This window comes from Rissa tridactyla, chromosome 8 (genome assembly GCF_028500815.1).
Source record: "Rissa tridactyla isolate bRisTri1 chromosome 8, bRisTri1.patW.cur.20221130, whole genome shotgun sequence".
Taxonomy (NCBI): domain Eukaryota; kingdom Metazoa; phylum Chordata; class Aves; order Charadriiformes; family Laridae; genus Rissa; species Rissa tridactyla.
Genome location: NC_071473.1, coordinates 38,681,587 through 38,706,987, shown reverse-complemented (window position 1 = coordinate 38,706,987; position 25,401 = coordinate 38,681,587). Strand labels below are relative to the sequence as shown.

The 25,401-nt window shown below is 43.0% G+C and overlaps 1 protein-coding gene and 1 long non-coding RNA gene across 3 annotated transcripts in view; one reads left to right on the top strand and one right to left on the bottom strand.

Moving 5' to 3' along the window:
* Positions 1-1,225: 1,225 nt before the first annotated feature.
* Positions 1,226-16,620, top strand: LMO4 (LIM domain only 4). Its single transcript, XM_054211626.1, has 5 exons — positions 1,226-1,562; positions 3,926-4,164; positions 11,094-11,190; positions 11,550-11,705; positions 15,857-16,620. The coding sequence occupies exons 2-5, from the start codon at positions 3,929-3,931 to the stop codon at positions 15,863-15,865; spliced, it is 498 nt and encodes a 165-aa protein (XP_054067601.1). The 5' UTR covers positions 1,226-1,562; positions 3,926-3,928; the 3' UTR covers positions 15,866-16,620.
* A 1,038-nt stretch (positions 16,621-17,658) lies between these two features.
* LOC128913653 (uncharacterized) overlaps positions 17,659-25,401 on the bottom strand; it is a 26,685-nt gene continuing 18,942 nt past the window's right edge. The window contains exons 3-7 of one of the 2 annotated variants that reach the window (XR_008468027.1): positions 25,370-25,401; positions 23,402-23,486; positions 20,258-20,405; positions 18,697-18,773; positions 17,659-17,828 (exon numbers count right to left, since the gene is read on the bottom strand). The exon at positions 25,370-25,401 is cut by the window's right edge and continues 252 nt beyond it. This is a non-coding gene — a long non-coding RNA (uncharacterized LOC128913653). Of the gene's footprint in view, positions 17,829-18,636; positions 18,774-20,257; positions 20,406-23,401; positions 23,487-25,369 lie in introns of those variants that run through there. The other variant, XR_008468026.1, reaches the window with a different exon arrangement.

Below are 25,401 nucleotides of genomic sequence, written 5' to 3'. Positions count from 1 at the left end.
CCCACTAATTATGGCACATTTAGAAATAGTTTTATTATTTCAAAGGTTGTTTTTTAGCTATATGGTACTGTAGTTACCCAGCATTCTGCGCTTAGGCCTCAAAAACGTGCAGTTAATACATAAGTGGGGTTTTTCTTCCCATTTTAAGTGTCCCTACTGAACATTACTTCTTGCTATCATCCTTGGGGCTCCTTCCTCAGAAACGCAGTCGTCTCCTGAAATGACAAGCCGTGCCGCTAACTGCCAGCCAACTGCGGCACTTTAACCCTTTTAAAACCTTTCGCAGGGCGTTAAGAACAGCGGGCCGGATCCGGACGCGGGTTCCTCCGAGGGTTTCACCGGCGGAAAGGTTTAAAAAGTCGGCGGCCCCGGGGGCAGGACGAGGACCACGCTGCCGCGGGCCGGGGCGGAGGCGCTGAGGGGAGGTGCGGCCCCCGGGGGCCGCACCTCCCCTCAGCGCCTCCGCCCCGGCCCGCGGCAGCGCCCAGCACCCGTGAAGGGCTCCGAGGGACGCTGCCACCCGGGCGGAGCGACTCTGTCCCCGGGGACGGTCGGGACGGGCACCCCTTCCCCAGTCGCCGCCAAGTTTCTCAACTGGTGGCCGGGAGCGGGGCGGGCGGCGCCCTAACGGCCGCGCGCGCGCGCGCCTCTCCCCTCAGCGCCCGGCGCGGCCGCCGCTGCCCACCTGACTGCCGCCTTCCTCTCCATTCCCCTCCTCCTCGCCCCCTCCCTTTCTCGCCTTTTTTTTTTTTCCCCTTTTTTTTTTTTTCCCTCCCCTTTCACTCATTCCTTTGTCTTCTCGGGGATTGGCAGGTTTTATTATTCCGCCTGAACAAGCCGGGGGCGGATTGGCTGCGGCGGGAGCTGACGGCGGGGCCGAGCCGGAGTGTAGTTGGGATTCTGCTCTGTCAGTAACACATGTGTGAGGGGCAGCGGGGAGCGCAGGGGCGCCCGGACACACACACACGCAGGGGACACACCGCGCTCCACTCCCGCAGGCAGGCTGAGGGGCCGCCTCCCACCGCAGGAACCCCAGCAGCAGCAGCCGCGGCGGCAGCTCCGCGCCCGGCCCCTCACAAACTCGCCGGCTTCTCACCCTCTCTCCTCTGAGGCGCCTTGGCGGGCCGCGGCCGGCCGGCTCCGCGCCGCGGGAGGCTCGGGAGCCGCCACAGCCCCGAGAAGGGGGCGGAGGTGGTGGTGAGGGGGGGCCGGGGGGGGGGGGGGAGCGGTACAAAGTGAAGCCACATTGCCAAACTTACCCGGCGATTGCAGCAGCGAGCGGCGGCGGCGCCCTGCGTGTGCAGCTCAGCGGCAGGGACTGAGCTCTGCAGCTCCCCTCCAGGGAAGCGGGAGCTGGAGGAAGGACCCGGGCAGACGCCTCTCATAGAAATATCTATATTTTTCCAGCCTGGGCTGCCCTTTGCCGGGCGGTGGGCTCCCTCCAGCGCTCCCGAAACCCAGAGCGAGGGCGAGCGCTGTGTTTGTTTCTTTGCAAGGAGACCTCCTCAGGCAACCCCGAGCGACGTTTCTCCCCGGCCTTTTGCAATATAGAGGGGAAGCAGGTAAGAAGTGACGGTAATTACCCCTTATTTTCCAGCCTAGCGTGTGCGCGGTTGCGTGCCCGCGCCGCCGGGCCCGCCGCCGTCCCGCCCGCCCGCCCGCCGCGGCGGAGGGGCGCGGAGCGGGGCGCCCGGGATGGGGGGGCGGTGGGCCCCGGGCATTGTCGCGGCCCCCGCGTACAAAGCCTGGCGGTGGCGGTCGCCGGTCGGGGCGGCTTTCTTTTCTTCCCCCCCTTTCCAGCTGCCGCCGGGAAAGGGCTCTGCCTGCCTCGGCTGTGAATGGAGGGGACGGGGCGGGGGGGGGCTGGGGCACCCGCTTCCCCCGTAGTAAACACTGTTCTGAAACAGTGGCAGAAAAGATCAAAGTGAGCTCTCTATTTCTCTCCTCTCCAATTCCCTTCCTGCCCCCCACACGGTCTTTTGTTTCAATCCAGGAGAAATCCGGTGAATCACCTAATTAAAACCAAGACATGAATTAAGCATCCATTTTTGTACTACAAATTGCCAGCTCTCCGCTTGTCCCTCCCTTGGTCTCCATTAAAAAAACACCAGAGACGCTGTTAAAGGGGGGGGGGGGGCGGTATTTTGCCTCTAGCTTCCAGCTCTGCTTTCTATTTCACTGACTCCTATCCCAGGACCTAAATTGCTTGGCTGTGTAATTACTAGAGTAAGCCTATTTAAGTTAAAAGCTTCCCCCCCCCAACTCTAAATGAAACTTGATGAGGGCCCGTCCTTAGTTATCAAGGGAGTCACTTTCTGGTCAGTCCTCTTGATTCATCTTTTTAGATTTAATCAGCATTAAGGTATTGCTTGTCCCTAAGAGCTTTAGCTTAATGGGGTTACTGGATGGTTTTCTCAGTGTAACGTTTCCCATTTTATATTTTTATATATATATTTGCCTTCGACAAAGACGGGCTAAGGTGGTGGCATGGAGTCTTTTTTTTTCTTTCTTTTAAGAAATCCGAAGTGATTTAAAGTGTAGGGAAATGGTTTAAAGACTCGGAGCAGGAAATGCAGATTCATTTAGGCTGTAGCTGGAAACTGTAACAAAAGGCAATTCCTTGAACAAATGCATCAGAAATCAATTTACATAAAGGTATATGATGCGTTCGGATAAATGCAATGCTAATGGCTTTTAGAGTGGTTTTCTTTCCCAAGTCTCGGGGTTTTTGTTACAGCTTAATTGGTGCAGTTCTTCTGGTTTATTGTGCGGTCACTGGACATACCTCCAGGTACTCTTTCTGAGGAAACGTGTGTTTAAAATCGGCCTCAGTTCTTCTACTCCTGCAGCCGAGTTGGGCCAGTGGCAGGAAAAGTTCGTCCTCGCTGCTCTGGAGGTATCAGTCTGAAGGTCCTTAGCAGATAGCCAGATGCCTCGGCATGAGCACATACGGCTTACAAAGGACAAAGACAAAACATGCTGCTTAATTGGCAGTAAATAACTTGATCTTTTTATAGTATAAATGACTAGAGGAACACCGGGAGTTTATTGGACTCTGGATTGAAGGCAACAAATTAATCGGTTTAGAGTAAGCTTTATGAATTGATTCCTATATTATCTCTCGGTTGTCCTGCTTGCATGAAGCATTTATTAGAAAGTGAAAAATGCCCTTAGTAGCAGTTTTGGAGTTACCAGCCAGAGTTACTCCAGCCGGAGTCGGGTACTTCATTATTCTGCTGCTTTCCTATGGTCGGTAAACTTTTTTTTTTTTTTTTGAGTAACAAAGCTTTAGCATTTAAACTGCTGATCAAGGGCAGATTAGCGAGACAAAAGTTGAGTATGTTTGTGTAGGAAGTTAACAGGCGTCCTAAAGTTCAATGATCTATTATTCGGGCCAGTGTCCTCAGTCTGGAGTGCTTTCTCTTGGTGTTTTTATGTCTCCAAAATAAAACAAAACAAAACAAAAAAAATCCTGAGGTCTGGGCGGCCGGTCCCGAGCCCCTCGTTACCGCCCCGAGCCTGCAGAGTCTCTCCTAGACTGAAAAACCAGTTTCACAACTTTTTTTTTTTTTTCACTCTTCACACACTTTTTTTTTTTTTTTTTTTTTCATAAGCAAAACAAACCCCGGGACTGTTCCTGACTTGTGTGTGAGCTGCAGCTGCACGAGCCCGGAGCGGGGGTGGGGGGGGGGCGGCGGGGCGCGCTGGCTCTGCCCCCCACGCCCGCCGCTCCCCCGCCGGCTGCCCCGGGTGCCATCCCCCGGCCCGGCGCTGTGTGTCCGTCCCCCCGGGTGCCATCCCCCGGCCCAGCGGCGTGTGTGTCCCCGCCCGGGTGCCGTCCCCCGTCCCGGCGGTGCCCGTGGGGCGGGCGGGGTGCGCCGTGCCGTGCCGCCGCTGAGCCGCCTCCGCCCCTCTCTCCGCGCAGGCCATGGTGAACCCCGGCGGCAGCTCGCAGCCGCCCCCGGTGACGGCGGGCTCCCTCTCGTGGAAGAGGTGCGCCGGCTGCGGGGGGAAGATCGCCGACCGCTTCCTGCTCTACGCCATGGACAGCTACTGGCACAGCCGCTGCCTCAAGTGCTCCTGCTGCCAGGCCCAGCTGGGGGACATCGGCACCTCCTGCTACACCAAGAGCGGCATGATCCTCTGCAGAAACGACTACATCAGGTGAGGCGACGGCCAGGCTGGCGGGGACCGCTTTACTCTTTCCTCCCTGCCTTTTTTTTTTTTTCCCCCCTCTCTCTTTTCCTCCTTATTCCGTGTCCCCCACCCCGCTTTATTTCTGGCGGTGGGTGCCCGCAGGGCCGAGGGGTGGGCTGGCTCAGGACCGCTCCTTCATTAGGAGCGGAGAGATGTGCGGGTGCGGAGACGGATGTTAGCGCCTAGCCCAGGGCGCAGTTGCGGCTGCCAAGTGGAGGGAAGAGTTGGGGGGGTGGAACGACGACTGTAACTTTAAAGTGGTTTGTCAGCACAAAACAAGCCCTAACTAAAAATAAACAGCAATCAGAGAGGCTAAATTAATCTGCTTTGTTGTAGTGTTGAAGGAGAAGTGTGCATATCGGAACGGTAAATGTTAAAATCGTAGGGCTTAAATAAGGCTGTGGCAGAGGTGCTAAATAATGAAATGCCTGCCTTTAGTATCTGATTAATTATGATATTTACATAAGCACCTTTAAACTCCTTTGAGTGGAAACAGAATGACTCATTCTCTGTTCTCCTTGTGAAAGAGCTGATTAACCGTCAGTTGGAGGGCCACTGATTCTACTTATAGCCCAAAACAGTGGTATAATGTTTGTCTTCGTATGTTAGGGAGAAGCTTTGAGCCAATGTTTTTCCTAACTTCCACTATAGAAAATGCAGGCGACAGTAGAGGAGGGATATGCTCTTGGCTTTATTTCTTCTCTCTCTCTTTTTTGAAGCTGTTGGCTCTAAATGCCACAGATTTGGGTAGGGGGAACTAAGCCTTATTAATCTCGCATCTGTTGGGGTACAGTAAGATTACGCAGAGTAACCCTTCCAACGAGTTTCCAATATAATTAATAGAAAGAATTCATGAGGTCAGGTGCCTGTACGATCTTTTCAGGTGAACTCAGGCTACTTAAACTCATTAATTTAAAAGGAGGCATTTTGAAGGATTACACGTTTAATTTGAGTAAATGGTTTGATAGACTGATGCACACGAATGCTTCAAGGAGGTGTTCTATTTCAACATTCAGTAATTAAAAAAAACAACAAAAAAAGCCCCATAGCTTCGTGGCACAACAGAAATGCTTAGTTAAAACAAATTGTGTTTTGTTTAAATGCTTCTGGCTTCTCATGTCAAGAGTTAACCCAGGTTTTTCTTCTCCCTGATGGCCAAAAAGTGCCACTTATTTCTTTCTTTCTGAAAAAAAAAATCAGCCACGAAGTGCTACAAGTTTGCTTATGTTGTAAAACTTGACTTCTGTTTGAGAAGATCTGGACAGTACTGAAAGTGCGCGTATGCGTGGAGCCCTCCATAGTCTGAAAGGTCAGAGTTAAGACTTGGTTGCTCTGGTAGTGCAGCCTCTGTCCTGATACAGGGCTGCATCTTCCCTCGGTTAGGTGGGTGAAACACAGCCCTCGGTATCTTTCGGGAATCGGAGCCTTAGCTTTGCTAGTTTTGAGGATATTTTTAGAGAGAAATGCTAGAAAATCAGCACATGGCGGGGGGGGGGGGGACGGTTAATGATGCTTTTCGGTCAGCATCCTAAGAAACAAGCCTAAGCCTGGCAGAATTGTAATTAAATAGAGCAGAACGGTGTTAGGGAAAGAGTCTCGTTTGAAGTGGAAAAACTGACACTACTGTTAAGATGCACTGAGTAGTACAGATTCATCACTCGACCAACACCATCAAACAAACCCTCACGTCTGATTACTACTAATTAAAAAGAGAAGATGCGTCCACTGTACCCCAGAGGCAAGTTCAGGCAAGCTTATCACAGTCCTCTGGTTTTGTGTTGCCAAAAATTAATACTCGTTTATTTTAATGTAGGCGATTATGAATAGGATGCTTTATCAGATGAGGGGTTTGAATTGATCTCCTTGTTCTATCGCCTGACTTCTCTTTAGATCTGTGTAATTTGACTTGCAAAAATAACTCTGACAGATGCTTGCTGAAACTTGAACCGGACACCGTACACTCAAGGTGGGGTAGGATGGCCTGGCCCTGCCAGGGCTGACTTGACTTGGAGCTTTTCTGCTGGAAATGGACTTTGCAGGCTTGGTTTGCGCTGGCATGAGCGAGGCCCTCACTCTTTTCTTGCTTGAAGTTACCTCACTTGGTTGCGGAGGCAATGCCACCCATTTGGCAGCGAGTCTCTCTGTTTCCCCTCTGCCACCCCTCCCTCCCCCTTAAATTTTCTGGGGGGAGTTTTGTGATGGCACATTCCCTTCCCCAGGCAAGAGCCACAGGCGCAGTTCTTAATGGGAGACGTAAGTGGGGACATGCCAAACCCGACTAACAAACTGAGAGAGGATTGATCAGCCCAGCAGGCGCCGGGTGAAAGGGACCCGACTCCTCCGGCCAAGACCACGGGGCCATTTATTAATGAGCTTTTTTAACCGTCTGAGGTTGCGTGTGTTTTTTTGTTGTTGTTTAAACAACACAACACTCCCCTTTCCCTCCCTCCCCCCCAAAACCTGACAACAAATTAGCCGTGAAGCTACAGCAGCCGCTCTCATCGAAGACGAGGTTCCTGGGAAAAGGGAGGGAGGCGAAACCCCCCGTCCCTTCCCCTGCCTCCCCAGGCGCGCAACGCTGGCGGGGAGGGGAGCGCAGCGCAGCCCTCCCAACCTTAAGATGCCAGATAAAGCAGCAGCGTGGCAGCGAATCCGCACAATTAAAAGCTTTAATTAGTGTCTCCTCCATTTTCTCTTAGTTCTGATAGGTTTTATCTAATGAGATCTGGTCCCTGGCTTAGATCTGCTCGGAATGACGTGTCCGAAATGAATGAGAGCCGCGTCGCAAACAAAACATTTAATTAACAAAATTGGCCTCTAAGAGAGAGCAGGGAGTGGTGGGGAAGGGGAGGGGGGGGGAGAGGCTGCCCAGGCGCCTCTTAAAGGGGCAGCGCCCGCGGCCCATCCACCTCTCCTCTCCTCTCCTCTCCCCTCCCCGGGCGCCCGCTCCGCGCGGCGGGGACGCAGCCCGCCCGGCCCCTTCCGCGGGTGCGTGGGGCCGCGCCGGAGCCGGCCGCGGGGCGCCTCGCCCGCCCGCCCGCCCGCAGCCGCAGTGTGCGCCGCGCCGGGGAGGGGGCCGGCAGGCGGCGAGTTCATTTCCCTGGTAATCAGCGGCAAGCTGCTATATGCAGGGAATGCTGTCCCTTTAATTGAACAGGCTAGGTAATTAAATGGCACTTTTCCAATAGGACGTGCTAGGTAAATCTAATAGTTGGTTATTTAATATCACTTTGAAGTCTGCCCACTCAAGCACAATGACAGCACAGGAGCATGTGAACTATTAGCTAGGAAAAAAAAAACACCAGGATCTCAAAAATTAATTAAATCGCATGCAATTTAGGGGGAACGTTTATCTTGATTTGTCATAACAGAATTAATTCAAGGCCTCCAATTCACTTGGGGGCAGATCTGTTACTCTGAATTAACCAAGCGTAATTTGGCTGTTTTTTTTTTTTTTTTTTTTTCTCCTTCCCCCTTCTCTAATGCAGCACTTGCCATTATGCACAGCCCCCCTTTTAAGTATCAATAGCTTCTGGTGCTTTTAAGGTGCTTGGTCTCTAGTTATTCTGAAGTACCTTTAATGGACTTGGCTCCAGGCGTAATTTCTGTGTTGCCTTTCTTTGTTACATTTAATATAGCTGGTGCAGAATTTAGATTAAATATAGGGAATGTACAGAAACACCAAATCGCTTCTGGATCAGTAGATCTGGATGCGCATTTCTCTTTGCTCGGGCTTGGATATGTATTTGTGGGCACAAATGTGTGCCGTGTTGTGCAAGAATGGGAGCACTTAAATCTGTTCCCGCGATTTTGGAAACAACTGGAACCTTATTTTGTTAGTGTAAGTTGCTAGAGATGTGTTTCTGCTGTTACTGAATTTTGAGCAGCAAGATGGGAAACTGGACTGAAAAGATTTCTTACTGCCTTCATTCCCACTCTTGTGAAAGTTCTGAAAAAAAACCCCCAAAAAATCACAACAAACCCACCTGAAAAGCGTTTGTGTCTTTGGGGGTGGGGGGAATGCTGTGTTGGAACCACACAGTGGTTAATTTAAGGTGGCTCAGTAAAATGCTGCTAAGTGTAGAAGAGCTGCCTTGTCTGTATAGGGAACCTCTTGATGTTTGTGATTGATTGCATTGCCCAAATGTTGAAATATTAATGACCTTCTTGGACTGAGGACCCAAAGAGGAAACTGAAACCAATTCTGTCATCACAATTAAAGAGTCCCCTGGCTTTAATTAGCCTGACCTGGGGTATCTCTACCCATTGCTGCAGTTAAAGAGAAAAGAGCCCATTAAAGTCCAGTCTGAGACCGATAGCTACTTAATTGAGCACCTAAAGCCTCAAGCCTTTTAAATCAAATACTGTCCTGGACAGTCCCCCTGGTTAGATAATTAGCTTTCCAGCCTCTCAGAAACCATGTGAAACAACTTTTTCAGTAAAGAATAGTTACTGTGGAAGACTTCCTTTACTGGTAAGGAGGAATAACATTTTTTTAAAAGATAAAACCTTTTTCCTGTTAATGGTATTACAGAACAAAACCATTCATAACAGTAGAGAAGGAAAAATAAGCTTAATTTTCCTGGTAAATAATACAAAGCATCATAAAGGTGTTCTGACTTTGCAAGTAATTTTTTTTAATTTTAGCAGATGATTCAGCTGAAGTGACTTCCCAAAACAGAACTGTTCTGGGAACACGCTTAGGGAAAACCTAAGATGTGTGGAAAGCCTCTGGATTAGTTTGACTCCATTTATTAGAATTCACAGACATTCAAAGTGTACGACCACTTCTAGTCAGAGAGAATTGTATAACAAATGAATGCTTAATGAAGACAAGTAGTGCAACAAGATCCGTATTCCGAAAGCTGTGTTTTTGGTTGGGTGGTGCAATTAGATGGGGGTTGCGAGAGCCGCTCAGTGGGTTCAGATTCTCCCGGACAAGTAACGTTGTCTGTTCACCTGCAGGACTTTGCCTTTCTGCCTCCACCCTACCCAGTGATGCCCTCCTCGCCACCCCCTTGCCCTAGATTTTTGGATCTGTGCTCTAGAAATGCAAGTGTCTTGCTGCCTCCTCTTGCGGTGCTTCCCCTGCACCTTTTCTACGTGCCAACTTCATTTCTAGTAACAAAGGAGGAACAAAAACGCATATCGTAAAGCTTTTCAAGTAATCTCAATACATCATGTAACCACTCGGAACTGGTCCTGATTTAGAAGATGCCCTAATAATGGCCCCTTAGTTTCCCGACAGTTTAGTCCCTTTGGCTGGAGGTCCTGACAATGTATTAGTTCAGCTTTCCCTTTGTAACCACTGCGATTCTGCAAGAACGTGTCAATGTGTCGTGGATCTCAGACTAATTAGTTTTGAAATGGAGTTTTGATTGAACTCTTCAAATCGATGCTGCTGCAAAATTTGTTTCTCAGCTTCCTATTAAAAGCCATCTTAAGGGGCAGTTTTACTACTCTCTCTGTCGTTCAGTCGATACATTTAATAACAACTTACAGGCTATTTTCAATAAAGTGGCGACAGCAAATTAGTAGTTTGAACATGACAAGCCTCCTCTGCAAGCTCAGATTCTGAAAATTCAAAGCAATTATTTTTATACAGAGGCACACTGCAATCATTCAGATTACGGGTATTCTGTTGTAATGCGTCTCCTAGGTTGACACAAACAGAATTTTATGACTTTATTTGGACAGGAAGGAGATGCAAATATTAATATTTATTATGACACCAATACGCTAATTTGTAAATCCTATTACTATGTTTTACATCGTGCAGAAAAGTGGGTCTGTGACCCTGCCAGCTAGTTCAGTTTCCTTTTTTGCTGTGAAATGATTGTGGTAGTCTTTACAAATATTTGTGTATATTAGAGACGCAAGCAAAAGCAAATAAAGGTTTTCTAATTCTAGCTAACGCAGCCTGTAAAAGTAGAACTCAATAATCATTATTGTATTATATTTTGAATCGATGTGTTGTGCCTTTAAATGGATTTGAAGAATTATGTATATATTTTTCTTCACCACTCTTCTGCCTATTTCCCCCCTCCCCCCACTGCGTGTGCCCCCCCCCAATGGCAGATGTTGTGGTCTCATTTGATTGCATAGGAAAACTGCAGTGATACAGCAAACACCCAGAGAGATATGATGACAAATGGGTCCAGATCCCGGTAAATTACTTTCTGCTCAAATCGAAATTTCATTCAGTTTGTTGCTAGCAGAGATGAAGTAATCTAAATTGTGGACTCAGGAGCAGATAGAGGGAAGTTGGAGCAAGCATTTCATTATCAAGAGAGAGAGAAGGTTAGGATGAAAGAGATGAGCAGAGGCAAATCTAAAGTGTTGACACCATGATTGAAAAGGTTAACCCATACACATTATATATCAACCTGGATAGCAGAGAGTTTCTAATGGAAACTCTGCACTGATGGAGGTTTACTGGAGTTTCAATACACTGAGCATGATGTCTTCTTAGATATACAATCAAATCCTCTTAACCCTTTTGATGACTCATATCTCAAGATATGATTAAAGTACAAAAGAGTTCTTCATATAATTTCAAGGACACAATGCATTTAAACTCCAGTCATGAATTGTATCTTTTTTTTTTTATGATGAACCCAGTAATCTGATAAAATGTGTGTAGTACAGAATTGTTTGTGTTTCTAGAGGTGTAAGTCAATATTTCTGATTAAATCCTGTGTAAGCACATCCAAGGTAGGGTGAAGCTACCAGTTGGTACACAAAAATATACTTTTTCATTTTATGACACGTAAGTGAGTTGGAAGACGGGGGTCAGAAGTCTAAAATAGTTGTGTAATAAACTATTGCGGTGATGCGCAAAAATGCTTAGAGCCTCCTGTGTATTAAATTATTCATGATCATCACCTCTGTTTCAGGTTATTTGGAAATAGTGGTGCTTGCAGTGCCTGTGGACAGTCCATTCCTGCTAGCGAGCTGGTCATGAGGGCACAGGGCAACGTCTATCATCTTAAGGTAAGGGGGTTTTTCTGTGTACTCTTTTTTTTGTGTAGCTGATTAGTACTGCCCTGCTTCTTTAGTATAAAAATCTGCATCTGCTTATGAAGGAAATGCAAAGCAATAACTAGAAATATGAGTATATATTATAACGCTTCCCTTAGTGTGTAGCTTTGTTCCCTCGTAATCGGTAAAACTGTACTTGAGTTATGTACTGCATAGTCCCAACAGGTAAGACTAATGCCATATTTGGAGATACTAGAAACCAAGCAGCTCCATATCTCAACTGTACTCGCAGTCTCTGAAGTGTAATTTTCAAACCCGCAGCATACTTAATTTGTGCTGTAGTTTCACTTGCTATCTCTTTCCTTTTCCAGTGTTTTACATGCTCTACCTGCCGGAATCGCCTGGTCCCCGGAGATCGGTTTCACTACATCAATGGCAGTTTATTTTGCGAACATGATAGACCTACAGCTCTCATCAATGGCCATTTGAATTCACTTCAGAGTAATCCACTACTGCCAGACCAGAAGGTGAATACTCAACAATTACTAATAAGCTTTGTTAGAGTTAAATGAAGATCAATTTCTTTTCATCCTAATAGCGGACATTCCTCTCCCCTGCAAGGAGACCTTTAAGTAACTGAATTTACCTTAAATAACTTAGGCATGCGGTATGGGGAGAAAATACTAACGTCTTAAATATGACATGTAGGGTGAGCCAGTTTATTTTGGTTTGGGCATGTGCATCTGTACAGCTGTCAAACTCCTTATGTACAAAGCAAAATGGAGAGCATACGTTAATATAACTCTTAACAAAGAAAAGTATTTTATTTTATACTCTTGAAATTAAGGGCTACAAGAGAGCAGGTTTCTGTGGGAGGAAAATTAGATCCTTTAATATGGAAATAAATGTCTTGTGAAGAGAAGGTTCCTGAACTAAAGCAATGTATTTCACTTTAACATTAAGGTTTTAGTTGAGGAAGCATGCTGGGGTACTCTTTCAGAAGTATTTTCTTGTCTGTTTTGTATGTCAGAACTCAGATTTAAAAACCAAAGCGCTATTTTCTTATCGCTCCATAACACTAATAGCTCAACTAGAGATTGTGTATCTCTGTGGTTGATAGCTCTTGGTTTCTAGCTAAATGAGTAAATAATGACTGTACAAATCATATAGAGAAGAAGAAGAGAAAAATATTTCTGATCAACAGTTGTCCTGTAACTCTGAAACTAGATAGTTTTAGATCTATTTTAATCTCCTTAATAAGTCCTAAAGCTATGCAAGTGAGTGCATTTTGATAACTGCTGTGCCTAATTTGTAACAATTACTGTCAACCTTGAGTTAAGAGACTGTTCATTCCACCCTGGTCCAGAAAAGAGTGAATGTATGACTCTTGCACATAATTTTATTCACATCATATTTCATACTGATTATGTATTGATGACATTGATTCATTTACTCTTTACAGCGCCACTTGCATGGATATTAAATCTTATTGACCACAGATGAATTTTAATTTCAGATTGGTGATAGATTTTTCCATCAGCTCTGATAGTATATTTGACTTTTTCATCATTAACCCAGGCAATCACACAGCACTGAGTTATTGCAATGAAACAAAAAGTGCACACTTCAGTTGGTAATTCTTTATAGATTTACAATAGGAACTTCATTAATGTCTGTAAGGATCACAAAAAATAACATTTATCCGCAAATAGGAATTTGGAAGATTAAAAAAAATCCAGGACAAATGCTAGGCTGATCTGTTCTGTAATGTACAGAATATTTTTTAGTGCTTTTACTTAGTGGAGAAATATGTCCAAGAAAACACAAACTGGTTTTAAATGTCCATGATTTTTTTTTGTTGTGTTGCTACATTTCAATATCTGTGTTTGCTTTTTTTTCTGTGCATAAATTTACTGATTAATTTTAAGTATTCTTTCAAGTCTTATACAGTGAATGTAATTACATCAAAATAAAGCATGGACCTCTTTTATTTACTTAATTTATCAATCGAGGTGATGAGAGTTGAGTACAAAAGTCCTATATAGTTAGGCAGAACAAAGATAATTAAGATTGGAGGAGAATGTGCAGCCTCTTCTCAAGGAAGTACAAATACAGTTAAAGATTCATAGATTTATACTGTTGTGAATTTTAATGAAACAAATCTGTAATATAGACTGGCTAGCAGTGAATCTGTTAAATGAATATTTGTAGGTATCCCATTTCAAAATATAGGTAAAGCCATTCATCTTTATACACTGCAGTAAAAGGTTTACCATTCTGAGAGAGTGGTTTATCCACTTGTCTTCTAGGAATGTAAAGTTTAATGTAACTTCAAATAGGTGTCTAAATTGTCATTTAGTTTTATCAGTTTCTTACTATGCCATAGCAAAACGTAAAAATGACTTAGTTGCAATAAAAGCAGGAGACATGATGAGGAACATAGAACATGGAAAAGAGAAGTAAAATTGGACTGAGCTTGCAGAGCTCACGACTGTAGACACCTGGTAGAAGCTAAATGCAGAGAAAATAGTGAGAACGGGTTTTTATTAGTGCCCGTCACTGCCTGTTAACTGCATCGCTACAGTCAACGATGAGGCAGATGAAGAGGTATTAGTGAGGAGATTGGGGGGAGAGATTATAGTTTGGGGTTTTTTTTCTTTATAAAATAATCTCTCTAGAAAATGGTGTAAGTTCTCCGACCAACTTTCAAAGGGGAATTGCGGAGCACTGAACTCCAGAAAACTGGAATAGAGCTGAGGAGGCAAGTTGGTAATTCATAGATTTGCCAGGTTTCTGGAGTTTGGGAGCTACAGGGGCAGGTGCCAGAAGAGTCGTGTTTTTTTATGTTGGCATTTTAACAGTCTAAAGATGTTTACATCAGAGATGTTTTCCAGAAAGCTGTGTGTTTTAGGGCCACTAATTAAAAATGTTCTTCCACTATGACAGATTTGGCTGTAACAGATACTCCTTATTAAACATTAAAGATCAATCAGTCTCCAGGTTATTCTACCACTAGAAATTATAGACGTAGCAGAATATTCATAGGTTTTTTTATTAAACTGAAGAGATTGAGACGTACTCCCAGCATTAAACCCCTCTTTGTTGCATATGTGAAGGTGACCGTTAGGAACTCGCTGTTGTCCTAATACAGTTTACAGGTTAATAGCTGTGGGTGATTGGTGCAGGCAGAAAGGCTTGCATGACCTAACTTTGCTGAAAAACTTACTTTTCTTTTTAAGGAGGCAAATACAGCGATGTTGGCTATTCCTGCCTTTGGCCTCCCGGAGGCCATTCACGCATGTAAATTATAACTTCCCATTGCTTGCCGTGTAGTTTGAAAAAAAACCCCGTTTTCTCTCAAGTCGGTACTGCTTGCCTGCAGAACACAAACTCTTCGTTTGTGATGTCCTGGGTGCCGTTTCGTGTGAAGCGGCTGTATTGTGAAGAATTCTCTAGGCTTTTTTTTTTGGTAGTGGTAGTATTCCTGTAGTATTTCTTGTTTGCCACAGTGTTACCACCTACTAAAAGTGTAAATTTTCCACCAGTTGGCAATGTCGGTAGCAAACACTTGTCTTCAGCTTCTATACTGTAAATAAAGTATGAGTTAGATTACACCTCCTGGAGAAGATCTTAAAAATCTCCTAGTTTACATATCACTCAGCAATTCCCTTGTAGTTACATAATTGGTGTTGTCTGTGTCCATAGTAGAAGATATTTGATGCTCATTTATTAAATATGCTTGCTGGCTGCTCCCTAATCTTTGTTCTGGACAGACAAATTACCTTTCTCACACTGAGCTTCAGCTCTGGGGAATTAAACCTCCAAGCCTCTACTACTTTAATTAGCTTGAAAGTGGGGGGTTGCAGTTACTAATACACCTCAGGCTTTTAGTAACTTAGAGAAAGGGTGAAAAAAGAACTTCCTGGGAAGCGCAAAATGTCATTTAAAAACCATAAAAATCTAATATATATTATTTCATTTTGGTAATTGCAAACAGATTGTATTTGAAGACTATGGATGATCATTTCTGTTTTATCCATGAAAGTTTAGATTTTTATTGAGTTAGACACTTTTAATTATCACAATTCATTAACACCAGTGTGAAAGCACATGTTTGACTTCATATATTAAAATGTTTATGTAACATTAACTAACACACCAGATGAGGAATTTTAAATGGGGGGGAAAAATCCTGAAATATCTATATTTAGCTCTTGTGCAATGCAGCATATTAACCAAAGTTGCCTTGGGAGGATATTGGCTGTACTTCTTATTTGCTTTACACACTATTTCTTCCAATTATAAGATCATATTACTGGCTTCTTCAAAGGCATGGCATAATGTTTCTTCCCTTTTGAAAGGGGCCCAGAAAAACCACCTTATTCACTGTACGATTTGTTACCCGAAAGTACACTTATTTATTGTTGTCATCTTTTTTTTTTTTTCCGTCTGCTCTTTTTAGTAGTGAAACTGCAGAAAATGTTTGCTTTTTGCCATTTGAAGTTGAAACATTAGCAGTATGAATGGATAGTGTAGAAAGCCTTAATCAAGTCACAGTTGGAAAGTAATCTAATAAAAAAGAGATTAGTGAATAAGGAAAAGACAAAAGCTGTCATGTTGTAGTTTCCTATCTCAAATTTAGTATTCTAGCTAAGATACCCATTTTTATTTCTTACAGGTCTGCTAAAAGGTCAGAGTAATGCAGAATGCGTGCCTTCATCTCAAATTTTGTTCATCACAGATGGATCCCATGTCTCCAAGTAGACAAGTCACCTTTGTAGCTAGCATCAATGCCAGCTCCATACCATTGCACCTTCTTTATTCTTGATTGCCCTTCCCGCATTTATTGGTGTATTAAAATGACTGAATATGAACATTAAGGACTCCATGAACCTGGGCTAATGGGAGACTGTAGAGAAAATGAAAAAAGATCCACCGGAGGACATCTTGGGGGGGAGGTGGGGGGGGGGGGGGGGAAGATGACTAATGAAGCTAATTAAAAGAAGCATTGAAATCTGCTTTCTACCCTCATTAACAATTAGCAGGGCACTGGCCAGTTTGTACCCTGTGTTTTACCTTAACAACATTCTATTTGCTCTTTGTATATTTAAGTGTTGTAAGGAAATGTGTTTCAATCAAACTGAACATGAGATAAAGATGTGGCTTTTGTGATATTCTATCACAAACACTTTTATTGTATCTCTGTAAAATACAATGTATGTATGCATGTAAGTGTTTTTGTCCTAATGTTGCTACTTCCCATGGCAAACAAAAAAAAAGAAAAAAGAAAAAAAAAAGTCAGGCTCATAGCAGCTACTGTGTAGAAATTTTCACCTACTTCTAATTTGCTGAATGAAGAAAAATCTTTTATTTGTGATATTTTCAGAGACATTTGCTCTAGTATGGTGTATTTAAATAATAAAAAAGTAAAACAACACTGAATTGAGTATGGGTTTTAGAAGCTTTGCTTTCTTTTTTTTTTTTTTTTTCCCCAAAACTGCATTATTCTGAAACTATGTCTTACAAAGTCATTACCTTAATTGTCAATTATCTTTAACAGTAGCTTTTTGGTTTGGATGGGGTTTTTTTTGTCTTATGCCAGTAAAGAATCTGTTAAACTACTTAACTGTGTTACTTTTGGCAGGGATACAGAGCACTACTTCAAAATGATCTTTATTTTTCATTGAGATTCTTAATTCTGGTAATAGCAAGTATATTATAACCCGTACTGCAGTGAATTATGGTACTTGTATAGGTATTGTGGTCTCTTTCTATCCGGTTCCTTTCCGCAGAACCATGTGTTAAAGGTGTGCATGTGTCTGTGAGTGTGCAAGCATGAGAGTGCACGCATGTACCACAAGAAGTCAAAGAATAATAACATAAAAAACCAGCAAAAGGTCTGTACCTCTAGAATTGAGTATTCATAAAAAGGAATACAATAGCTATTCTGGTCTGAACGACATTAAAGTTGTGTTTGCTGCAGTAGGAGACTAACTTTTCAGCACTGATAATCTTAAGGAAAGAAGAGCACGTTTCCTGAGCTATTTCTGAGAACTGATGTCAAATATCATCTCTTCTCTGAAAGCAAACAAACAAAAAATACGCCACTCCCCCCCACCCCCCCCCCAACACAGCCGCCTCTAAGCTTAGAAAGGGAGCAACTTCATTTAGTGTTTTATTTCCTATCAGCTGCGCAGCGGTTGAGCTGTGCAGAATAATTTTGAGAAAAAAATTCTGACTTTTCAGGTTTGTAGCAAGAACACCAACGTGAGTCTATGGCTGTGCATTGTGTGCCTGCAGTCAGGAAACTGCAAGCACCTAGAATGTGCCTCTGCCACAATTAATAACAAATCAATATTAACAACTACTTTTATAGGAGACTAATACAGTTGAAATAAATCATGATTATGTTTTCTTTTTAAATTATTTTTTTTTGAGAAGGTGTTCACTGTTCAGCATGCTTGGATACGGAGTGAGCTTGACTTATTTTGGTTGTGATGCCGATACACAAAACGCTGATTTATAGATTTGTCTGGCTAAACAACCAACAGCAGATATTTTTTTTTCAGATTCTACATCTTGACCTCTGGTATATTGGAGGTCTGCTGAATTTCTTCTTTTAACACTTCAGTGCTTGAGGAAAAATAGGACTGTCACAGAGAAAAGAAAACGCCGTAATGTAAAGTATTAGACAGTAAAGACAAAAGAATACTTGCATAACATGAAGCAATAAAATGAAGCTATGTATGACTTCAATTAAACGCAGTTACATATTTTTTTACATAAGTTCCTAAGCTTTTTGATCTGGCATTAAAGTCTTTAGGTAAAGTCCTGCAAATTGTGCTGCTTCAGTGTCTTTGAAAAGACACTTGAAGCCATATGAATATAGAACTCAAGTATTAGTGAGACTGTAGACATCTTTTTATATGCTTTCAGTATAAGCACTCAAGGTACAGTGTTTAAATCTAACATGTACAGACTTTTGGTTGTCCAATATAACCTAGAAGTGCTAAGAAGATAGCTAATAACTTCTAGTAAGTAATGTAGTATAGCATTTAGCGATGTAGAGGTTGAAGTTCATTAACAGCTTTAAATAAACTATTATATGACTCGTTTGTAAAGCACAGCTACCTATTTAATAGCTTACTTTAAAAGCATTTCTTAAGTTGCAGACCTATAAGATTACAAATGTCACTCATGTTAGCATAATCCACATGCAAGTGATGAAGCCTTTGCTTTGATGTGCTAAATTGGAGGAGGACTAATGGAGCTATGAATATACAATAGAACATATTTAAGTAGTATTCTTGCTTTAGGTAAAATACTTTCTTGAAACCAGAGGCATTCCAGACAATAAAACAGGCTCTAATGGGGACGGTAGGTGTGGATAGAGGGCTACTGGAAACACTTAGGTTTGCCCTTACGTGAAAAATCACTTTTTTAGGAGATCTGTAAGGACGAATATGTACTTGTTCACCTTTTATCACATGCATTTGCCACACGGAGGCTGAAACGCACCCTCTGCATTTAGTGCTGCTGAAGAGTCGTACAAACAATCATTCAGTAAGAGCTTCCCGCACTTTCAAAAATGAATGCTGTTAAAAAAAAAATCAAAGGAAATATTACTAATCTGAAATCATCCTCGTGAACCTGGATAAAATGCTCTGTCTATACTGCATCTAAACGTCTCAATCATATAAATTGTCACTCTTATTAATGAAACAATTTTGTAAAAAGATTGCCCTCTAAATGGGTTTAATGTTTTTACCTATCCAGCTGTCTCGTTATGAGATTTACGCATCCTGGCAGGCAGTGGGACATTAAGCCTTTCCAAACCAAATTCTGTTTGCAACAAGATACGGTCTTTTCAGTCCTACATGATTTATGTTTAAATATTTTAACAGGTTATGCAGTATCTTATGAAATATAAAATGAGAATGTCTTACCAAAATGAAGCCTATGAAATTAAGTTGCATCTTTAGAATATTAACCACACTGAGTTTGTCTCCCTTTTTCCCTGTTAGTTAACACTGATAAAATTTGCATCATCTAATTTTAGGGCAAATAAAAAAAAACACCCCGCCAAACCAAAAAAATCACATACTGGTATAGTATGACTTGCTATCAAGTACCGCCAGGCATTTCAAAAGATCATTTTAATTTAATTTTTTCATCAACTTCTTTGGCTGGTAGTTAAATGTAAGGCTTTTTGCAAGGATCTATGTTCTGAACAGCTCTATTAAAATAACAAATTTGAGATCGGAACATTTATGTATATACGGTTTTTTAAGTACTGAATTTCTTCAGTGTGAAATTACGTGTTCCAGGTCTGATTTCACTGCCTGAGCCTCCTGTACGTGAAGTACCAGATAACCGTTGTTGCTGTTTGTTACTTTTATACCAGGTATATGCCTATTGTCAGTCCAGCTAAGCCACAGAAGAGCTTATTGCAATTAAATAGCAATTTGTTTCTATGAAACTGCAATTAAAGTATTACTGATCAGCCATTTTAGATTGGCAGTGCTTTGACTGCATGTTAAACAGTGAGGAGCTCCTGATTTATTTCTGCAGAGTCTGAGCTGCGAGTAACAGTGAAGTGTAACACGCTCACCTATGTCCCTTGTCAAGTTGAAAGTATGAGTCCTTCGTGAAGCGCTCTGATCTCATCACGAACATGCTGAGAGCAATGACAAGTCAGGGCTGATCTCTGTAAGTTGAACTTGCAACTTACAGGACCTGAAGTTATTACTGGGTTTTTTCTGTTCCTGTATAAGCAGGGATGTGTACGCTTCCTACAGGGGATGTTTTCAACTTCAGATTGATTCTGTTGAGAATGGACTGCAAGTTGTGGGCCGCAAGCCAATAACCTACTGCAGGTCCTGACTTGTTGGAGTTGTGTAAACAGGGCTACTATATCTCCTTAATCACAACTAATAAAAGGCTAGAAGAAAGCAATCAATTACCTTATAAGTTGTTAGGTTTTTTTTTAATAAAAAGCAGAAGTTTATCCGACATGGCTATTATTTTCACACTTGTACAACAGATGAGGCAGTTTAAAGCAATCCGCTCACAGGCTTACCTGTGCACGCCCGGGGTTTGCTGGTGACTGGTCGCCTGTGACATTCCTGGGAAGCCACAGTGCTCCGGCCCCTGAGCCCGGCAGGACCCGCCAGCCTCCGCGTTGAGCCCCCTGCCAAGCTTCTAGCCAGTCGTGGTTGACTTGAAATCTGAAATGTAAATTTTTGGTGCAAATTAAAAACTTGTTTGTAAGAGCTCAAAGAGGAATTAACTTTGTAGTGGTAATTATATTTCTTAATTATCACCATATTTTCACAAAGTCTGAGACATTAACTTTAGTTCCTGCATTTTTGCACAGTGGAGGCTGTAGACATCCTCGTTCCTTCGCCAGAGGGGATGACATCACACCTGTGGCATGCATGAGATAAGCGTTGCTTCATTTAGAAACAGGTTCTCGTCTCTCGGAGATATTCCTTGAGGGGTGAAATGGCTTGGGTCCTACTCCTGAAGTGTGACCCATTGGGGTCGACGCGTGCCGCCGAACAAACTGCTGCGTCAGGCGGCAAATGGGTAACACAAGCGCCCGTGTGCGCAGTACATGCCCGGCGTGCGCAGGCTCTTCACCCCTGGCAAATGGCAGGTAAAACGCCTGCACTTAAACCTCGGTGAAAATGGCCCAGCTGACAGCGGGTAATTCATTCACCTGCAGTAGACTGGTCGTATGCCTGAGCCCAAGGCCTGAAAAAAGTCCTGTTCACTGGAGACAGATGCAATTGTGTTGAGGACTATTCCACCACTACCACCCACCCCACCCCCCCCCCCCCCACCGTGTGCATATTTTTTAACAAGTTGAGTTCTGTTGTTGTGCTTCTTTTAATAGTAGTTCTAGCATTCAGGTCACAGAAATGTTTTTGGCGTGCAGGAGGCTACACAGTTCGAAGGAGAGGCTGGGGGTGGCTGGGGACATAAGCCTTAGTCCTGCCTGGCGGCTCGTATTGCTCTTTTGCCCCTGCTCACCTCTAGCTTGGCCACTGAAGGGCAAGCAAGGGCCTGGCACCAAAAGGGCTGGAGTTTTTTGGTTTTTAAATGAGGCCTCTCAGTGCTACTGTATTAAAAGCAATAAATTGCAGAACTTTAGTGACTGGAAAGGCATGCGCAGGCCATGCCACAATGTGTTTAGCCGGGTCAGAAAAGATGTAAAGTCCAGTGACTGAAACAAGAGTTTCAGTCTTGAAAGTAGACTGAAAGTAGACATCAGTCCCTGTAACGGGTGATGCTTGCGGGACGCTCTCTGGGGGCTCAAGCCTCTGAAGGAGCCGTCCTCAAAAGGGCCTGGGCTGTCAAATAGCAAAGCACATGCACCCGGGAAGGCTGGAAATTTTAATAGGTGCTGAGTAACTTTTGAAAAATTTGAGCTTAAACTTCTCTCATAGTCACCGTTCTAATGCAGGCCTCGTAGACCATTGTGCCATTTTGTTCCCACGTGCAGTATCACTCTTACATTTTTGTAATAATTTTATCTGTTTAAATCTGTTCCCTGCAACGTTAGATATTCATCCCAGCTTACAAATGCTCGGCCTGAAGACCAATTTTTTTTTTCGAATTATTAGAAATGTTTTTTAAAAAAATTTGGGTTTTAAGATTTTTTTTATTCACTGCTAAATATTTATTTTTTTAAAAACTAAACCAAAAGAAAAAACCTCAACAATTTTATTGAAATAGTCCTACAAATCATAGCACTGAGCCCAAAACTAAGCTTGAGACATTCTTGCCCCAAAAGAACATTAGTGGTTTTTTTAGACAGCAATAGTGAAGAGAAAATGGACATTTTGAAGAGTGCCCATGGCAAGGGGGCCCCTCTGGTGCTCATCCTGTTCTTCACTCTTACGGGAGCAGTGGCTGCTGGGTGAGCAGAAGCTCCCCATGTGCAGCCAGGTTCCTCTGCAGCGAAACCAGCCCGATGTTTCTTGCTCACATTGTTGGACTATGCTGTTAATTACATTTTGAAATATCCATATACTTTTCCTCTTAGGGGATCTTACAAGCAAGCTTTTCGCTAACAACTTCTGTGGTTCGCCATAACCTCGCAGAATAATCATTGGTTCCATTGAACTTATGCCAGTTGTTTTGTTAAACTAAATTGAGAGAACAGGGCCTATATGCATTCTCGAAAGGCAAAAGATTGCCCTGTGAGTTGGGGAAATCTTGATTGCTTACAGAAGAATAAATGAACAAGGCAGGTATTAACTTTACACCTGACTTCAATTTCTTTGAGCAGTGGAGAAATGTCCAGTAGGAGGAAAAAAAATCCAGCTAAAACTCATAATCCAGCCATTAATAGGCTAATTTTATTGTGCTGTAAAATCATCAGCTGCTTATAGAAAACAAAAGGGCAATGAATGCGGTATTTGCCTTTTATTCTTAGAAAAAACTTTAAGATCAAACAGCCCCTAAAAGACTGAGCTGATATGCATCCCACTTACATATTTTTGGATATCCTCTGATATTCATTCCACTGATGTATTTGATAGGTGATTATATCAGCCCTATCAAGACGCTGATACCAAATAGTGGAAGACTTCAGTGTTTTGCCATAAAGCTTATACCCCTTGTTATTGAAGTCTCATCAGACTTGGCATCTGCAGCAATCATTCGAAAGCTGTAGTTGGTATTTTTGTGCTTATGCCACATTTAAAAATTATTATTCTTGCTTCATCAGTTAGTCTTTTTAGCTGGCTTGGAAAAAAAACCATATTGCAAATGAGCTACTATTCTTATTTGTTGTTTTAAGAAGGGTAAGCACTGAAGTATTCAAATGGAACAGATTATACCTTTAATTACATCCAAACAGGATGCTGAGCTGATTTTTCTATTTTCCGTTTAATTGCTATAGTTCAAAAAGATATTGCAAATTTGTAGATGAATTATTTAAGCACAGCCTTCTGGCCTCTGTGTTTACAAGGGAGACCAAAAGAGAAAAAAAAAGAAAAATAATTTAAAGGGGAAAATTGACACTTCCTTCTTTAAGAAAAAAGTTTGAATAAAACATCTCGGGGAAGACATTTTAGCAGGATAGATGTTTTATGCTTTCTGGGAGCATCTTGGGACTCCATGGGATTTGTTCGTATCCCACCAACCACCCCGGGTTCCTCACTCCTGAGGCATCCCTGTGCTGTGGGTAGCAAAGTGCTGTTTCTTCTCTAACCTGCTCGTGGGTGAGCGTGTCGCTTCACGGATGTGATCCCAGCCAGCCGCCCTTTTCGTGCGTGTGCTTGATCTGCGTTCTCCTGCTACAAAATGAGAATAATGAAAGTTAACACAATTCATCACTTCTTAAACTAAATGTATTTCCATTTTGTTTGCATGTGCGTGTGTATATATCATTCACCGTATATATTTAGAATATGTACTACGACATTACAGCCAGTGATAAATCCTACTCGCTTACTATATGTGTTATTTGCTGCAACATTAAGCTCAGTAAGAATTTTATATGTAACTTGTACCAAAACTAAATATAGTGAGGAATTGATGCACAGCTGTAAACAGGAGCATAACTTCCCGCTTTAACACAGTCAAAGGTGGCAGCTTGTGTGGCAATTCTTCTGTAAACAATTGCAGACTTACCAAAGAGTAAGCCAGTTAATTACATTTTTAATTAAGTTTTTAGAAAATAGGATTCTTGGGGGGGAACTCCGCCCTAAAACACCAACAAAAAAAGTAAACCTAAAGCTTGTACCATGTAAAGAAATGCTGTGTGTGAAAAACTGGATTGTGCTGGGCCCAGGTCTTTTGCTCCCCCCGCCTTTTTTTTTCTTTTTTTTTTTTTCCGTCTACTGAACTTGCCTGTGTATATTTTTATAGCTCTACTGTGAATTCAAAGAAAGATGACTCCGGCACAATCTATTTAATTTTTTTTTGGTGGATTATCTTATTTCATTATTTTCAATAGTGCTAAGTATGTGCTACCCACTTAGAGAGCTGATGCAGTGCATAGCAGAGCTCAGGATGTCCTCTTAAATACGCAAAGCTTATGCAGGGCCGTGACACAAGTAGGTTTTAAACGCTAGCAGTGTTGGCAGCTTTGAAGGGCTGGCACGATACAGCTTTGCCGACGCACCACAGGTAACATGGAGAGATTCAGGGAGAAACTGAACTAGCTGGAGTAAGAGTAGTACACAACTTTTATTGATGAAGTTCAGGGGAAAGAGGCACCGGGGGCAGCTGTATTAATCCCGTAATAACTTGAAATATAATCAGTACATTGCTGCAGGGATGGCTAGGAAGGGAGGGAGGTGGAGGTGTCAGGGTTTAAGTTCACAGGCTTTCCCAGTTCATTAAAAAGTGAATCAATCAGCGAAACGGGCTGGCTTTTCAAAGGGCTGGCAGTCGTGAACGGGCTTCGGACGTTGGGAGGGACGCAGATGGTGCGCCCGTCCTCGTGCGGAGGCTGCTGGGGCTCAGCAGCCGTCCATTTGAGGAGACGGCTGTGTTTTACCCTGCTCAAGCTAGTAAAATGTGTTATAATGTGCTAGGGGAGATTCTGGCTGGATTTTGAGAACTTAAAAGCTAGGCAGTGTTGGTGCTGTGGGCCATATAAAGGTGACGCTGATAGATGTTTATAAAGCGAAAAAAAAGTTTTGTTTTATAATTTCTAGAGTGGTGGTTTAACCAGCAGGCAAATGGGCAGAAGGAGTCTGCCTACAGGACCCCTCTTTGTAGGCAGCTGGTATAGTAATTAGCTCATTACTATTAATTTTTGCCATCCCTGGACTGATCAGTGACGTATTTAAAAAAAAAAACAACAAAAAACCACAAAACCAAAACCCAAGTGGAATTCATATATCTGGATCTGGCATTTCCTCCATCGTTTTGATGAAGCTGATGCATGTACACAGACGAGGGAACATCCTCAGAGAGGGAGCTTACTCACACCCACAGGCACTCGGAGGTTTAGGACAGAATGCCCTATATTTAAATAGGACTCATGACTTTTTAATTACTGCACAGTACAACAGGGCCCAGTGAGAACACGTGGTTGTCCAAACTGGTGTGCTGTGATTGCTCACCAGCAGTATGGGAGCACGTTTAATCAGTGGCCCGTAGTTCACATGAGTACCCACCACAGGCACAGGTAGGAACACCGACAGACAGATGGAATTTCCATACGAACCTCAGCCTTGTGTTGAGAAGATGGTATGAAAA